Source organism: Rattus norvegicus, chromosome X (assembly GCF_036323735.1).
Source record: "Rattus norvegicus strain BN/NHsdMcwi chromosome X, GRCr8, whole genome shotgun sequence".
Classification (NCBI taxonomy): domain Eukaryota; kingdom Metazoa; phylum Chordata; class Mammalia; order Rodentia; family Muridae; genus Rattus; species Rattus norvegicus.
Genome location: NC_086039.1, coordinates 81,425,461 through 81,444,885, shown reverse-complemented (window position 1 = coordinate 81,444,885; position 19,425 = coordinate 81,425,461). Strand labels below are relative to the sequence as shown.

The 19,425-nt window shown below is 35.7% G+C and overlaps 1 protein-coding gene across 14 annotated transcripts in view; it reads right to left on the bottom strand.

The window, feature by feature from the left end:
• Tex16 (testis expressed gene 16) overlaps positions 1-19,425 on the bottom strand; it is a 376,428-nt gene that overhangs the window by 64,162 nt on the left and 292,841 nt on the right. For 11 of the 14 annotated variants that reach the window (XM_063279704.1, XM_063279698.1, XM_063279707.1 and 8 more), the window contains 3 exons: positions 11,371-11,442; positions 8,974-9,197; positions 5,797-5,870 (listed from right to left, as the gene is read on the bottom strand). In XM_063279704.1, the coding sequence (XP_063135774.1) occupies positions 5,797-5,870; positions 8,974-9,197; positions 11,371-11,442 (370 nt within the window). The remainder of the gene's footprint in view (positions 1-5,796; positions 5,871-8,973; positions 9,198-11,370; positions 11,443-19,425) is intronic. The other 3 variants (XM_063279705.1, NM_001417287.1, NM_001417288.1) reach the window with 1 other exon arrangement.

Below are 19,425 nucleotides of genomic sequence, written 5' to 3'. Positions count from 1 at the left end.
TCATCTTGAGCTTCATGTGGTCTATGGATTATATCTTGGGTATTCCAAGCTTTTGGGCTAATATCCACTTATCAGTGAGTACATACAATGTTTGTTCTTTTGTAATTGGGTTGCCTCACTCAGAATTATATTTTCTAGTTCCATTCATTTTTCTAAAAACTTCATGATGTCTTTGTTTTTAATAGCTGAACAGTACTCCATTAAGTAAATGTACCACATTTTCTATATCCATTCATCTATTGAGGGACATCTGGGTTCTTTCCAGCTTCTGGCTATTATAAATAAGGCTGTTACAAACATAATGGAGCATGTGTCTTTGTTGTATGTTGGAACATCTTTTGGGTAAATGCCCAGGAGAGGTGTAGATGGGTCCTCAGGTAATAGAATGTCTAATTTTGTCTAATTTTCCAGACTGATTTCCAGAATGGTTGTACCAGTCTGCAATCCCAACCAATAATGGAGGAGTGTTCCTCTTTCTCCACATCCTCGCCAGCATCTGCTGTCACCTGAGTTTTTGATCTTAGCCATTCTGACTGGTGTGAGGCAGAACCTAAGGGTTGTTTTGTTATACATTTCTTTGGGTGCTTCTCAGGCATTCGATATTCTTCAGCTGAGAATTCATTGTTTTGCTCTGTACTCCATTTTTAATTTGGTTATTTGATTCTCTGGAGTCTTAACTCCTTAAGTTCCTTGTATATATTAGATATTATCCTTCTATCGGACGTAGGATTGCTAAAGATTTTTCCCAATACTTCGGTTGTCATTTTGTCCTAATGGCAGTGTCCTTTGCTTTACAGAAGCTTTGCAATTTTATAAGGTCCCATTTGTCGATTCTTGATCTTAGATCATAAGCCATTGGCATTCCATTCAGGAAATGTCCCCTGTGCCCATGTGTTCAAGGCTCTTCCTCACTTTTTCTTATATTAGTTTCAGTGTATTGGGTTTTATGTGGAGATCCTCTATCCACTTGTACTTGAGCTTTGTACAGGGTAATAAGAATGAATTGATTTGCATTCTTCTACGTGCTGACCTCCAGTTGAACCAGCACCATTTGTTGAAAATGCTATCTTTTTCCCACTGGATTGTTTTAGCTACTTTGTCATCAAGTGACCATAGGTGTGTGGGTTCATCTCTGGGTCTTCAATTCTATTCCATTGATCTACCTGCCTCTCTGTACCAATACCATACAGTTTTTTTTTATCACTATTGCTCTATAATACAGCTGGAGGTGAGGAATGGTTTTCTCCCCATAAGTTCTTTTAATGTTGAGAATAGTTTTCACTATCCTGGGTATTTTTTTTATTCCAAATGAATTTGCAAATTGCTCTATCTCTGTGAAGAATTGAGTTGGAATTTTGACAGGGATTTCACTGAATCTGTAGATTGCTTTTGGCAAGATGGCCATTTTTACCATATTAATATTGCCAATACCTGAGCATGGGAGATCTTTTCAGCTTCTGATATCTTTATAAATTTCTTTTTTTCAGAGACTTGAAGTCCTTGTCATACAAATCTTTCACTTGCTTGGTTAGAGTCACCACAAGTATTTTATTATTTGTGACTATTATGAAGGGTGTCAATTCCATAATTTTTTTTCTCAGCTTATTTATCTTTTGAGTAGAAGTCTACTGATTTGAGTTAATTTTATATTCAGCCAATTTGCTGAAGGTGTTTATCAGGTTTGGGAGTTCTCTGGTGGAACTTTTGGGATCACTTAAGTATACTATCATATCATCTGCAAATAGTGATATTTTGATTTTTTCCTTTCCAATTTGTATCCCTTTGACCTCCTTTTGTTGTCTAATTGCTCTGGCTTGAACATTAAGTACTATATTGAATAAGTAGGGAGAGAGGGGGCAGCCTTGTCTAGTCCCTGATTTTAGTGGGATTGCTTCAAGTTTCTCTCCATTTAGCTTGATGTGGGGTACTGGTTTGCTGTATATTGCTTTTACTATGTTTAGGTATGGGCCTTGAGTTCCTATTCTTTCCAGGACTTTTATCATGAAGGGGTGTTGAATTTTGTCAAATGCTTTCTCAGCATATAATGTGATGATCATGTGGTTTTTTTTCTTTGAGTTTGTTATATAGTGGATTACATTGATGGATTTCCATATATCAAACCATCGCTGCTTCCCTGGGATGAAGTCTACTTGATCATAATGGATGATCGTTCAAAGCAAATTGTGATGTACAAATTAACTGTTTTATCTTACTCTATGTTGAGAATATATTTTGTCTAAAAAAGAGAGTTGGAGAAGAAGAAAATAACAATCATGGTGAAAAACGAAATATCCCTTACTGTTTATACAAGTCGTCAGTTTAAAGTATAACATTCTTTCAAAAATAAACAGATTTTTAATTTTTGGGTCTTATTCCTTTTCATTTCAAAGTCATATGTTTTCACTGAAAAACATTTTTAAACATCTAAAAATAAGCTTTTATTTTAGAAGCTCAGGTACATTTTGAAGTAAAGATTATTTCACAATGTGTCTTGTGTATCCTTTATTAATCCTTTTTAAAGTAGCAAAGTTTTATTAATAATTATACATATAAAACATTAAAACCTGATAAAATTCTCTTTCTCTAGAGTTGTATAAAAACATACAATTAGTCTTGACATCTTTCTACTAGCAAAACAATTTACTTTTAGAGAACTTACTTAATAATTATATATCAGTCTAAAAACTATTTAGGTCACATAACTTGATTTAGCAGTAGAGAAAAAACTCACTGGAAATTGTTAGAATTCACTTATATTCGGCAATGTTGTATATTTACAATACATATTTATGTAAGTATATAAAAAAAATTTACAATAGTATCTGGCCTCCCGTTCCACAGGCCATAGAAACTTTGGGCCTCCCTTGCTTTTCTCAAAGCACCAAGTTACTTTACTTTTTCATAAGCAAACCCAAGAGCTCACAGGGAATAAATACATCATGAGAAATAATGAAATGAAGGGACAAGAAAACATTAAAAATATAATATAGAAATAATATATCTCTCATTGTAGGAGTTTTTTTTTTCTTTTTCTTTTTTGGCTTATGGACCAGTGTTGTACATTTTCTTCCTGAAGTGGTTATCAGTTGTTAAGTTCTTTGATTTGATAGTACCTTAAACTATAAGCTAACCTGATTTTGAAATTTGAATTTCCTTAAATAACTATTCAGAAATTTATGTCTTTTCAACTATAAAAGATTTCTAATTTTTGGTACATAAAATATATATTTCTAGCATTTAGTTTACTGTATTTATACCTAAATTTACACTTAACTATGTAAATGACATAGAAAAAAATGAATCAAAATTAGAAGATGCAAATGCATTAGAATTTACCTTCATGTATTTTTGTAGGGCATCAACTGAAATACTCAGGGGATATTTGAGAATTACAATGTGAAGAACTTGGTCTACATATATGGATGTAGTTCATTTTCTTTTGGTATACTTAAATATAGTCAACTAAGACAAGCTGTTTCGATATTTGACTGCTGATGATTTTTAATTTCTATTTTCCTGTTTGGCTGGACCCTTAAACTTTGAAGCCACTGATGACCACAAGAAAATAATCAAGTTAATCTCCCTGTTCAAATTATTTTATATAGTTTGAAATAGCTATATAAAATAGGGGAGCTTGTTATTATGTTCTCCTCAGAAAGCCTCATTCTGTAAGTAAATATTTTCTTTGTAGTTTCTTGATGGGTGACGTATTAACATCTGCACCAAATCCGGAAGTAGTGGGGTTGGTTATTTGTTTCCTTTCTTCAGGGATTATTATCAAATTAAGAAAAAAATACTTGTACTATGAATTATTTGTCATTACATTGATTGGTTTGTGTTTTCCAAATGAAAAGATCATGAAAATATTATAAAGAACATAATAAAAATGAGAGAAATAAATATAAACTCAAGGTTGGGGGATATATTTTTAAAGAGACTGGATCCATATAATTTTATATTTATATGTTTATTCTCATAATTTAATCATTTATTTGGATGTACAAGTGCTTTTCTACTTTTAAATTAACACTGGTTTTTTGATGATGGACAGGCAAGGCCTCAAATGGAAGGACTGGGACACCAACCCAGCTACAAAAGTTTGACCTACAGTTTGTCCTGCCTGCAGGCTATTCTGGGAGCAGAGCCTAGGATAATTATCAAGGAGAGCAGAGAGACTTCATCCAGCAAATGATGGGAGCAGATGCACAGTCTCATAGCCAATCACGGGCAGAGTTCTTGGATAGACCTTCATAGGAGGGTGAGGAAGGATCAGAGGAACCAGAGGTGTCAGGGACATCATGAGAACATAGCTCACAGAAACAACTGACTTAGACTCATGGGTGCTTTCAGAGATCAGGGATACTGAAGGTGTTCTGCATGTGTGTTATGGCTGAGTGGCTTTGGGTTCTTGTGGAAATTCTAGCAGTGGGAATGAGTGTTGTCCCTGACTCTTTTGCTTGCTTTCGGGACTCTTTTACTCCTATTGAGTTGCCTCCTCCAGCCTTAAAATGAGGGTGATGCCTATTCTTATTGTAGCTTTTTATGCTGTTGATCTCCCTGGGAAGCCTGCTCTTTACTCAGAGGGGGTAATTAGAGGGGGCATAGATCTGGGGTAAAGAAGAGGTGGAGTGAGAAGACTGGAGGAAGGGGAGGGAAGGGAAACTGGTCAGCATGTAATATATGAGAGAGAAATAAAACAGGAAAGAAAAAGAGAGATTTGTTTTCCTCCTTAACTCTGTCATTGGTAGATAAATCACACATGTTCATCATAGGCCAGATATCAAAATATAATGTAAGTTGAAATACTAACAACACAAGTAAATATTGTCTAACAACATTCTCATATCTACACTAATTGAAGCACCGCCTTTATAGATGGAAGACTACATCCTAGAACCTTTCCTCCATGCCTTACTTTAATCACGAATTCTTAAATACTTTAGCAGACATTGTAAGATATAAAATGATTGAAACATTTTAATAGTTATTTGTTTAATATTTTGATACATACTTCTTTAATGTAATGTTCTGTAATTTCTTTCTAAGTTTTCCTGTCTTTTAATGTAATTAAGAAATAATAAATTAATCACATCACTATCACTACCACTAATGTACACCAGTTACTGTCTTTGCACCAAGTAACCTATTTTTATATCTTTTAAATATCTCCTCAGTTGAATTTATTATCTCTTCCTTGGACTCTTGAAGTCTCTTCATGTCTTCTGAATTCTGGTAAATCCAATATTCTATAATAATATTATGACTTACATAATAAAAGGTACCCATTCATTTATTTCTAAACAGTTATCTGACTATTTATATAGCATTTTATATATGTAATTAATATATTATATTTTTATAATATTTCAACAATTAGCATATAGTTTTGTAATTATATATTGACACCCCATTACATGTAAATTTTACACTTATATAATACCCAGATAGAACAGCATTGACTTATACAATTATCACTATGATAAATTTTAGAAAGACTTGTGAAAATAAATATATATTATGATCATTACATGAAATATTCCTATTTTAAAATAGTTTATAATTAAATGAAGGTAATTAATGAATTAGAGTGGTATCATAGCTTGAGAATATTTTAACTATTAGGTTAATCCTATGGACTCTATTAACTATAAGTTCTACTCACAGTCTAATCCTCAAATATTACTAGTCTTGGAATGAACTATAAGAAGAATTTAAAAGTATAAAATGGACTCCTGCTTTAGCTTTATTTTAGAGTATTAATTTGAACTCTGAATTTAAGAGTTCATTATTACTTACTGGTTTCTTCTGCAATGTGGAGCTAAGTCAATTCGGAATTCTGGTAGGTATATGAAACCATCAGCCTTGGTGTCCTAGGAAAGAATGAAAAATTATAAGCAGAAACATTAAGATTTAAGAGAGAGCACTACAACTTGAAGTGGAGAAGCAAGAGCCAGATCACCAGTTTTGTAACAAACATTTTTTTTCTAGAATGCTTATTAAAGAATGCTGTTTGCTTAGCATGCACTTGAAATAGCTTTCTGCAAAGCAAATGGACCATGCATTTATTAAACCAGCGATGGTAACAACAGACTCTTAAGTTAATGATTATACAGAATTATTTGTAAATATGCAAACAGCTCTTGTCATCATTGAGGCAAAGCAGAAAAAAATATATATCAATGAAGGCTAGCAAGGCAATCAGCCATAGCAGCATTTAGCATGTTACTAAACCTTCAGTTGTCTCACACAGAACGATGATTACATGTATCAATCATTTTCAACTTCAAAGCTTCTAAAACATCAAATAGTGAAACATCTAAGGATGAAATTGTTTAGCATATGAACATCACAAAGCAGATTTTGAAATATAATCTTCTATTCCTTGTGTTTTTATATCATATAAGTAGCTCATCAAATTTGTAAGGCACTGTCATGAATTGAAACAAGGTTGAACACCTTCCAACATGTTTATAGATCATTATAAATAAGTTCTAGTCATTATAAATTTGCCCAGGTTTACCAAATCACTTTTTTTTTCTGAATCACAGTTTCTTCAAGGCTGAAATGGGGATCATATTATTGCTAAGTTGTAATATTTTTAACTTACAAAGAAAAGTATAAGTATTAAAGATATGAGAAAATAGGAGCCTAGTAATCTTGAAGTTAAAAGTCAAAATTTATACATTTGATAACAATCTGATAAAAAGTCACTCTCAAATTTGGAACCATTGATAAAGGTGCCATAATATTGATTCATCTTATATCAAGTAAATTGTGAGAACATTCTTCAAATGAAAAAAGAAAACATGGTAGATAGAATGTACTATTTTTTTCTGTTTAATTTCATCAGAATTATTTCAATATTCATCATGTTTCATCAGAATGTAAAATCATTTGGTATTTCATATTTGCTCTTGAAAACAAATTTGAAAATAGAATATTTCTATATTATTTGAGAAAGGGGGAATAGGAGAATGTGATAAGATATAATATTTATTAAATAATTATGTGACCAATATTATGCAACTCTTCTTTACGTGTTAACTCTACTATCACAAGTACTCATGGATTCAATGATTATATATGGAATACATATATAGTGCTCCATATGGGAGATAAACTGATGGGTTGGTGAGGTTGATACAAGGGAAGACAAATATAGTACTTGTGAAAGCTTATGAGCCAAGAGAAAAATTTTAATATAAAAACAATAAAGTAAAATGACAAGGAGCCAAATCTGTTATCACAATTATATAATGATATGACAGATCATGAGATCTGAACAGGTGGAGTAGGATCAAGAAGGGCTTCCCTAAAGAAATGATGTATTGAAGTGAGATTTGAAGGAATGTTGTTAATGAAGTTAACAATTGGTATTATGAAATATTGCAAGAAGAAGGAAGACACAAGAATGCATGGAGCACAGCACAATAGAGAAAACTGAAGTGGCCAGTGTAGCTGGAATATACAAATCACAGGATGGCTAGTTCAAGATATAAAAGAAGATTCATGTAAAGGCTGATGTTTCATGTTAAGGACATTTTTGTGTAAGAGTAATAATGGAAAGTTGTTGAAGGATTTCATTAAAGAAGAAAAAATTTTAAAAATGTGGTGAGGTGAGGTAAAATGGATATGCAAATTTATATTTTAAAAGATCTGCTAATTTGAGTGGTAAACTAAATTAGAGGAAGGCTAAAGTGAACAGGACAAGACAGACTGGGGCTGTCTTGAAATTATTTGAAAGCTAACAATGGCTTGGACTAGAAAGTGAAAATGATGAATTTGATAAATACTTAGGGGATAATTTCCTTTAAACTCAATATGGATAAACAGTAGGAAGCAACATAGTACAGCGTTTGAGGATAGCTCCTTAGCAGACAACCACAGCAATGAGATCATTTTAAGGATAGTATCATAAGAAACTGTGCTTTGTACATGCTGAATGGGGAAAATCTTGATATAGCCTCATGGAGAGATCATTGAATTATGAGTCCTAAATTCAAGAAGAGAAATTTAGGGTGTAGATATAAATGTGTGTGAACCATGTATACATCTAGTAATTGAGGGTGCATACATGGGTAAACTTGTTATTGATACGTATGGATAACAATAAGAAAACTTAGAGCTGATTCCTGAATAACTGAAACAAGTCACTTGAAAATATGATAATTTTGAAAAATGTTAAACAATTGTGGCAGGATGTAAATGAGAAAAAGTCAAGTAAAATGAAGTCTGCAAGTATTGGACTTAGCAATATCAAAATGTCAGGGTTATTTGCCTCCACCGTTTGTGGGAGGGAACATTTTAAGTGAGTTAATGAAAACAGAAATCATAAATAATATTATCAAGAAGCCTGGCTCTACATGTCAGCACATTAAGGTAAATGCTCAAGCTTAAATGAAATATCTGGATTCCTTTCCACACTGGGAATACTTTCTGAGTATCTTATAGTCGGTACATTCCAAACAAACTTATGGGCTTGTCAATTCTGTACTGTAAAATGGTATTTGTTGGGCTTTACAACCAGTGAGATGCACCCAATTTATTTCGCTTTTATCTAAATGAAAGGATTCTAACACTTAAAATAAAAGTTTGTGAGATGAATCGGGTTGAGAGGGAAAGGATCAATACGTAAGAGAAAGCAGGATAAAAATTTTTGGTAAGCATTAGGACTAGTTTTAAAGAAAATGGGCTTCAAAGAAGATAAGTAACTTGTTTGGCCTCTTGAAGTGAAAGTGAAAGGGCTTGGCGTAAAAGCAGGTATTTTTGATTTCAAAGCATTGATTAAGGTACCCTTACTGGACATATTAGACAGCTTAGACAGCCTTTTTTAAAAGCATGAAATAGCATCAGTTGCTCATCCCTGACATTAGGTCTTATGAGCATCTTTTCATTTTCCAGAAGTCTGTACCCTTACTGCTAAGATAAAAGACTATTTTCAGCAACTGAATCTTTCCTCTCTGGTGCACTTACATTCAGATGTGAGAACCAGTAGAGGGTTGAATGTTTCAAAATAAACCAGTATTTTTTCCAACTAAAGAGGGAGATTCCTCTAGATGCTCTTTTATGCCAAAGCCATCCCTCGCATTTTCCATGGCCCAGTTCAGTACAGGCAATTGCACAAAATTGATTTTTAGACCAAGAATGACGGTCTTCCTCAGAGAAAAATGTGGGCAAGAGCCTTTTAAACCAGGACCCTGCAAAAACAAACAGGAGAAAATGTTAGTTTGGAAATCATAACAATGTACACTTCAAATTATCATAACATTTTCATTTTCACAAGTTTGCAGTAAACTAACAGCTTACCAATATTAGGAAGTTTTTCTTCCCACTACAAATGCCAATATTTTAATTTTTATTTACTTATAACCACTTGTATTTCTTATTTTGTCAATAGTCATTTCAGCAATTCTTTTGCTTTTGCCTTATTCTGTTAATTTTTAACTTTACTTATTGATATATTAGAGAGATTAACACTTTATTAGTCATATATATTTGAAATCTCTTTGGTTTATGACATTATGGTATGTACATGGCTTTTCATTAGTTAGCCACAAATATGAAAAGTATATATTTTCTGCTTTTATTGTTAGAAGTTTTATTAATTTTTACATTTCAATCATGTATATATCTTAATTTCTGTGTATTACATACAACAGAAATCTAAGGGTGTTTCTTCTTTCCAAAGATTCTGAGAGTTGCTTTGAACTATCTATTGAATAATTTTTTCTTTACGAATTTCAAATATTATAATTATTGTACCCTTGAATTATTTTGTATATTTAATCTATACCTGTAATTATCATTTTATCATTAAAATATCAAAATATTTTATCTTTTCTGGACAATATTATCATGTACTAATTTTTATGATTTATTAATGTATATTTATTTTCTATGAATCATATAATTTGTTTTTGCATTTTTCTCATACTACTTCCCCTGTATGAACTTTTAAAGCAGTGTTAGTTTCCAAATACATCCTACTAGAATTCTGATTGAAAAGTTTAAGATGAATTAAAGAAACATAATATTTTTTACTACTAAATTCTGGGCCTTATACATGGTCATGTAACTCAAAATTTACTAAGACTTTTCTGAAGATATTCTATATTTTGAGTATCTTTTATACATTTTCTCTTCTTTGGCCTTATGTATTTTGTAGTTTTTGTTGCAATATTTGGTTAAAATTCCATCTACTTGTTAGTATTTTACTGTTAAGCAATGGGTGATATAAAAGGTTTTAACCTTAGCACTGTAATGTCTCAGATTCTACCTGTTGGTAAATAGCCTAAATCTGTAAGGGTAGATCTAAAATTTTAATAAATTACAGTTTTAATTATAGTAACCTAATGGATTTAAATCAAAGCTTATTCATATAAGTGTAAATGAGATTAAGAATGCCATCGAGGAAATAATTTGGCTCTTTTAGAAAATACTTCTAGGCTCCTCAGAAGACCCGACCATCCGAAGACCCCCCAGGAGGTATGTTACAACCATGGCCATAGGTAAGGGATGCTCCCAAATGACCTCAGCAGCTGGGAACCCCCAGGAGTCCAGCAGACTTGGGAACCATCTCTTCACCAAACCCCATGCCCTGTATGAACCCCACTCACTTTCTGGGCTGTAATTTCTGCCTGGACAGACCATCAGTCTTTCTGCTCTTCTGAGGACCCCACAGTCTAAAGGACCCCCAAGGAAGTCTGCTACAGACAGGGCCACATATTGCTGATGCTAAGAAGTGCATGCTGTCAGTAACCTCTCAGGAGACAGGCTCTGCCAGAGCCTGACAAATACAGAGGCAAATGCTTGAAGCCAACAACTTAACTGAGAAAGGGGTCCCCAATGGAGGAGTTAGAGAAAGGATTGAAGGAGCTAAAGAGTTTTGCAACCCCATAAGAAAAACAATAGTAACCAAAAAGAGCTCCCAGGGACTAAACCACCGTACAAAAAGTACACATGGACAAAACTATGGCTCCAGCTGCATATGTAGCAGAGGATGGCCTTGTTGGGCACCAATGGGAGAAGCCTTGGTCCTGACAAGGCTGGACCCTCCAGTATGGGGAAATGTCATGGCAGGGAGGCAGGAAGGAGGCAGTTTGGGTGGGAGAAAGGGGATAACATTTCAAATGTAAATTAAAAAATATCGAAATCCCATGGAGGAGTGAGATGGACCCTCAGAAGTGTGGACATTCCTGAGAATTCAGGGAAGACAAATACTTTCTGCCCACATTCCTGACCCAAGACAGAATTGCCTAGTGCCATCTGTGCCCTCTGAGCACAGGGACCTAGGAGCAGTCAGGGGCAGGACCCTCCTGGATTCTGCCTGTGCCAACAGTTGAAACCCAGTCTCCAGGTGTGCCTACATACCTGAGAGCAGAGTTCTCTGTGCCCAGTTCCGGCTGAAAGAAAACAGGTCTACCGGAGTGTTGACACACAGACCTATAGGAGGGACATGCCACTTTCAGAGACAGCAAGACAAGCTAACATCAGAAACAACCTGATGGCAAGAGGCAAGCACAGGAACCTAAGCAACAGAAACAAGACTACTTGGCATCATCAGAGCCCAGTTCTCCCACCAAAGCAAATACTGGATATCCAAACAAACCTGAAAAGAAAGATTTGCATTTAAAAATCACATTTTATGATGATGATGAAGGACATTGAGAAGGACATAAATAATTTCCTTAAAGAAATACAGGACAACACAAGTAAATAAATAGAAGCCCTTAAAGAGGAAACACAAAAATCCCTTAAAGAATCCCTTAAAGAATTACAGGAAAACCCAAACAAACAGGAGAAGGAGTTGAACAAAACTGTACAAGATTTAAAATGGAAAGAGAAACAATAAAGAAAGCACAAAGGGAGACAATCCTGGATATAGAAAACCAAAGGAAGAGACCAGGAGCCATAGATATAAGCATCACCAACAGAATACAAGAGATAGAAAACAGAATCTCAGGAGCAGAAGATTTCATAGAAATCATCAACACAACTATTAAAGATAATGTAAAACGGAAAAAGCTACTGGCCCAAAACATACAGGAAATCCAGGAAACAATGAGAAGATCAAACCTAAGGATAATAGGTATAGAAGAGAGTGAAGACTCCCAGCTCAAAGGACCAGTAAATATCTTCAACAAAATCATAGAAGAAAACTTCCCTAACCTAAAGAAAGAGATGCCCATAAACATACAAGAAGCCTACAGAACTCCAAATAGATTGGACCAGAAAAGAAACTCTTCCCGTCACATAATAGTCAAAACACCAAATGCACAAAACAAAGAAAGAATATTAAAAGCAGTAAGGGAAAAAGGTCAAGTAACATATAAAGGCAGACCTAGCAGAATTAGACCAGACTTCTCACCAGAGACTATGAAAGCCAGAAGATCCTGGACAGATGTAATACAGACCCTAAGAGAACACAAATGCTAGCCCAGGCTACTATATCCAGCAAAACTTTCAGTTAACATAGATGGAGAAACCAAGATATGCTATGACAAAACCAAATTTACACAATATCTTTGTACAAATCCAGCCCTAAAATTATAACAAATGGAAAACTCCAACACAAGGAGGGAAACTACCCTGTAGAAAAAAGCAAGAAAAAAATCTCCTTGCAATGAAACCAAAAGAAGAGAGACACAGAAACATAATTCCACCTCTAATGAAAATAACAGGAAGCAACAATCATTATTTCTTAGTATCTCTTTCTATGTATGAACTAAATTCCCCAATAAAAAGACATAAACAAACTGACAGGATATGTAAAGAGGACCCAGCATTTTGCTGCATAAAGGAAACACACTTCAGAGACACAGACAGATACTACCTGAGAGTAAAGGGTCGGAAAAGAATTTTCCAAGACAATGGTCCAAAGAAACAAGCTGGAGTAGCCATTCTAATATTAAAAACATTGACTTTCAACCAAAAGTTATCAAAAAAGATAAGGAAGGACACTTCATATTCATCAAAGGAAAAATCCACCAAGATGAACTCTCAATCCTAAATATCTATTCTCCAAATACAAGGGCACCAAAATTCATAAAAGAAACCTTATTAAAACACAAAGCACACATTGCACCTCAAACAATAATGGTAGGAGACTTCAACACCTCACTCTCATCAATGGATAAATCATGGAAACAGAAATTAAACACAGACATAGATAAGCTAATAGAAGTTATGAACCAAATGGATTTAACAGATATTTATATTACATTTCATCTTAAAACAAAAGCATATATCTTTTTCTTGGCACCACATGGTACCTTCTCCAAAACTGACCATATACTCGGTCACAAAACAGGCCTCAACACATACAGTAACATTGAAATAATCGCATGCATGCTATCAGATCACCATGGGCTATGACTGGTGTTAAGGAACAACAAAAACAACAGAAAGCCCACATACTCATGGATGTTTAACAAGGCTCTACTCGATGACAAATTTGTCAAGGAAGAAATAAAGAAAGAAATTGAAGACTTTTCAGAATTTAATGAAAATGAAGGCACTAATACCTAACATATGGGACACAATGAAATCAGTGCTAAGAGGAAAACTCATAGCTCGGAGTGCCTCCAAAAGGAAACAGGAGAGAGCATATGTCACCAGCTTGACAGCACACCTAAAAGCTCTAGAACAAAAAGAAGCAAATACACCCAAGAGGAGTAGAAGGCAGGAAATAATCAAACTCAGAGCTGAAATCAACCAAGTAGAAACAAAAAGGACTATGCAAAGAATCAACAGAACCAAAAACTGGTTCTTTGAGAAAATCAACAAGATATATAAACCCTTAGCCAGAGTAACCAGAGGACACATATAGTGTGTCCAAATTAACAAAATCAGAAATGAAAATGGAGTCATAACAACAGAATCTGAGGAAATTAAAAAAATCATCAGATCATACTACAAAAACCTTTATTAAACAAAACTGGAAAATCTGGAGGAAATGGACAATTTTCTAGACAAATACCAGGTCCATCTAAACCACCCTATAACTCCTAAAGAAACTGAAGCAGTTATTAAAAATCTTCCAACCAAAAAGGGCCCAGGACCAGATGGGTTTAGTGCAGAATTCTCAGACCTTCATAGAACACCTCATACCAATACTCTCCAAACTATTCCACAAAATAGAAATACACAGTGTCCTGCCTAATTCCTCCTGTGAAACCATAATTAAGCTTATACCTAAACTACACAAAGACCCAACAATGAAAGAGAACTTCAGACCAATTTCCCTTATGAATATCGACGCAAAAATACTCAATAAAATTCTCACAAATTGAATTCAAGAACACATCAAAATGATCATCCATCATGATCAAGTAGGCTTCATCCCAGGAATGCAGGGATGGTTCAATATATGGAAATCCATAAATGTAATCCACTATATAAACCAAATCAAAGAAAAAAACCACATGATCATCTATTAGATGATAAGAAAGGATTAGGCATGATTCAACACCCCTTCATGATAAAAGTCCTGGAAAAATCAGGAATTCAAGGCCCATACCTAAACACAGTAAAAGCAAAATGCAGCAAACCAATAGCCAACAACAAACTAAATGAAGAGAAACTTGAAGAAATCCCACTAAAATCAGGGACTAGACAAGGCTGTGAACTCTCTTTCTACCTATTCAATATAGTATTGGAAGTCCTAGCCAGAGCAATCAGACAACAGAAGGAGGTCAAAAGGATAGAAATTATAAAGGAAGAAGTCAAAATATCACTATTTGCAGATGATATGATATTATACTTATGTGACCCCGAATTTCCACCAGAGCACTACTAAGTCTGATAAAAAACTTCAGCAAAGTGGCTGGATATAAAATTATCTCAAACAAATCAGTAGCCTTCCTCTACTCAAAGTTTAAACAGACTGAGAAAGAAATTATGGAAATGACGCCATTCACAATAGTCACAAATAACATAAAAAACCTTTCTGTGACTTTAAGTGAGCAATTGAAAGGTCTGTATAACAAGAACTTCAAGTCTCTGAAAAAAGAAATTTACAAAGATAGCAGAAGGTAAAAAGATCTCCCATGCTCAGGGATTTTCAGGATTAATATAGTAAAAATGGCTATTTTGTCAAAATTAATTTACAGATTCAATGCAATCCCCATCAAAATTTGAAATCAATTCTTTATAGAGTTAGGGAGGGCAATTTGGAATAACAAAAAAACCCAGCATAGCAAAAACTATCATCAACATTAAAAGAACTTCTGGGGGAAACACCATCCCTGACCTCAATCTGTATTACAGAGCAATGGTGATAAAAACTGTATGGTATTGGTACAGAGACAGGCAGGTAGATCAATGGAATAGAATTAAAGACCCAGAAATGAACCCACACACCTATGGTCACTTGATATTTGACAAAGGAGCTAAACCATCCAATGGAAAAAAGATAGCATTTTCAACAAATGGTGCTGGTTCAACTGGAGGTCAACATGTAGAAGAATGCAGATCGATCCATGCTTATCACCCTGTACAAAGCTTAGGTCCAAGTGGATCAAGGACCTCCACATCAAACCAGACACACTCAAACTAATAGAAGAAAAACTAGGGAAGCATCTGGAACACATGGGCACTGGAAAAAATTTCCTGAACAAAACACCAATGGCTTATGCTCTAAGATCAAGAATCGACAAATGGGATCTCATAAAACTGCAAAGCTTCTGTAAGTCAAAGGACACTGTGGTTAGGACAAAACGGCAACCAACAGATTGGGAAAAGATCTTTACCAATCCTACAACAGATAGAGGCCTTATATCCAAAATATACAAAGAACTCAAGAAGTTAGACCGCAGGGAAACAAATAACCCTATTAAAAAATGGGGTTCAGAGCTGAACAAAGAATTCACAGCTGAGGAATGCCGAATGGCTGAGAAACACCTAAAGAAATGTTCAACATCTTTAGTCATAAGGGAAATGCAAATCAAAACAACCCTGAGATTTCACCTCACACCAGTGAGAATGGCTAAGATCAAAAACTCAGGTGACAGCAGATGCTGGCGAGGATGTGGAGAAAGAGGAACACTCCTCCATTGTTGGTGGGATTGCAGACTGGTAAAACAATTCTGGAAATCAGTCTGGAGGTTCCTCAGAAAATTGGACATTGAACTGCCTGAGGATCCAGCCATACCTCTCTTGGGCATATACCCAAAAGATGCCTCAACATATAAAAGAGACACGTGCTCCACTATGTTCATCGCAGCCTTATTTATAATAGCCAGAAACTGGAAAGAACCCAGATGCCCTTCAACAGAGGAATGGATACAGAAAATGTGGTACATCTACACAATGGAATATTACTCAGTTATCAAAAACAACGAGTTTATGAAATTCGTAGGCAAATGGTTGGAACTGGAAAATATCATCCTGAGTGAGCTAACCCACTCACAGAAAGACATACATGGTATGCACTCATTGATAAGTGGCTATTAGCCCAAATGCTTGAATTACCCTAGATCCCTAGAACAAAGGAAACTCAAGACGGATGATCAAAATGTGAATGCTTCACTCCTTCTTTAAATGAGGAAAAAGAATACCCTTGGCAGGGAAGGGAGAGGCAAAGATTAAAACAGAGACTGAAGGAACACCCATTCAGAGCCTGCCCCACAGGTGGCCCATACATATACAGCCACCCAATTAGACAAGATGGATGAAGCAAAGAAGTGCAGACCGACAGGAGCCGGATGTAGATCGCTCCTGAGAGACACAGCCAGAATACAGCAAATACAGAGGCGAATGCCAGCAGCAAACCACTGAACTGAGAATAGGTCCCCCGTTGAAGGAATCAGAGAAAGAACTGGAAGAGCTTGAAGGTGCTCGAGACCCCAAAAGTACAACAATGTCAAGCAACCAGAGCTTCCAGGGACTAAGCCACTACCTAAAGACTATACATGGACTGACCCTGGACTCTCTCCCCATAGGTAGCAATGAATATCCTAGTAAGAGCACCAGTGGAAGGGGAAGCCCTGGGTCCTGCTAAGACTGAACCCCCAGTGAACTAGACTATGCGGGGAGGGTGGCAATGGGGGGAGGTTTGGGAGGGGAACACCCACAAGGAAGGGGAGGGGGGAGGGTGATGTCTGTCCGGAAACCGGGAAAGGTAATAACACTTGAAATGTATATAAGAAATACTCAAGATAATAAAAAAAAAATAAAATAAAAAAAAAGAATTGATAAATGGGACCTCATGAAACTGATAAGCTTTGGTAAGGCAAAGGACATAGTTAATAGCGAGAATGACAACCTACAGATTGGGGAAAAAGTCTTCACTTCCCCCAAATCTGATAGAGAGGTAATATACAAAGTATATAAAGAATTCAAGATGCTAACCTCCAAAAACCTAAACAACCCAATCAAAATAAATGGGGTATAGAACTGAACAGAGAATTTACAACAATGGAATCTTGAATTGCTGAGAATCATGTAAATGTTAAAAGCCCTTAGTGAGCAGGGAAATGCAAATTAAAACAACCCTGAGATCCCAAGAATGCCTAAGATAAAAAACTCAGGTAAAAGGAACACTTCTCCATTGCTAGTGAGATAACAAACTGGTACAACCACTCTGGAAATCAATCTGTTGGTTCTTCAAAAAATTGAAAATAAATCTCTCTGAAGACCCAGCTATATCTCTCTTGGGCATATACCCAAAAGATGTCCCAACATGCCACAGGTCCACTATTTTCATAAGACCCAAGTGAGGATGCTTCAATTCCAGTTGGGAGGGAGAAGAAAGCAGAGGGCAGAGGGAGAGAGAACTGGGTGGGAGAGGGAAGGGGGAGATACAAGGGAAAAAAGGGAACATGATCAGGTATTATGTAGGGGAACCAGGAATGAAGTCCCTAAGGTCAGCAGAATGAATGGAAATAAATAACCTTTAGAATGTACCAGAGACCTAGGAGGTGAGAGAATCTCAAGACTCAAAGTGAGGGACCTTAGATGAAATGCCCAACACTGTGGAGAGGGAACGTGTAGAGTCGACCTCCAGTAAAAAGACATGGCATCAAGTGGAGGGATGGTGTTGCCATACCACAGTCAAAGTCTCTGGCTCAGAATTGTCCCTGTCTGAAAGAACTGCAGAGACAAAAATGGAGAAGAGACTGAAAGGAGGTCCAGTGACAGATCCAAATTGGGACCCATCTCTAGGGGAGGCTCCAAGGCCTTACACAATTACTGATGCTATGGTGTAATTAATGACAGGAACCTAGCATGGCTGTCCTCTGGGATGCCCAACAAGCAGCTGGCTGAGACAGAAGCAGATACTTACACCCAACCAATGGATAGAAGCTGTTGAGCAATGTAGTCGAACTAGGGAAAGATTGGAAGAAGCTAAGGAGGAGAGTGAACTCATAGGTAGATCAGCAATCTCAACTAAACTTGACCCATGAGATCTCTCAAATACTGAGCCACAAACCAAGCAATACATACTAGCTGGCTGGAGGCCCCAGACACATACACAGCAGAGAACTACCTGATCTGGCCTCAGTGAAAGAAGAGGAATCTAACCCTTGAGAGCCTTGGGGTCCCATGGAATGGGAAGGCCAGATGGGATGTGGGGGATGTGGGGGATGTGGGGGATGTGGGGGATGTGGGGGATGTGGGGGATGTGGGGGATGTGGGGGATGTGGGGGATGGGGACATCTTGTTGGAGATGGGGGAGGAGGAATGGGAAGAGAAATTGTAGGAGGGCAGAACAGGAGGGGGATAATGACTGAACTGTAAAAACAATTAAAGATAATAAAAAATTTCTACTAAAGTATCTCAATATATTAAAGATGAAAGTTTTTTCTTGGCTTACTTTTATGTATTGAGCTTATCACCCACTGCTTTGAAAAAGGTCAAAACAAGACTATGTTTATTATTCAAATTTAAAATCCGTTCATATTTTATTAATTATAACTGTTTTCCATGTTTCTATAAGTTTACAATCCAGAGTACAGCCTGCAACAATCACTCTATTTAGCAATACACTCTTCTCTTGGGATTCTACTAACAAGAACAATTTTTCCAGCAGGTTTAAGTTGAATAGCTGCTCATATTAGGTTACGTTATTTGAAAAGTTTATGGCAAAATGTGTTAAGTCTCTTCACGAAGCTATACAAAGTTGCACATTTTTCTTATGCTCAGCTATTTCTTAGAGCTCATTACCCAAAAGAACAGTTTAACAGAGAATTATAAAGCCCTAGTATTGCTTGCACAATGGTTTAATTTTGTTACAAAATTAAATAAACATATCTTTAAAGACATCATCCCTTTTTAACAAAGAGTAAACAAAGTAGTTTTTTCTATTTTATGAATTTTCTTAAAGGTAAAAAGTAAAAGATCATGAAAAGGAATCCCTCAATGTATAGAATGCAGTTTCATATATGAAAAGGGTAATTTGTAGAATAACTGACAAAAGGAAAATTC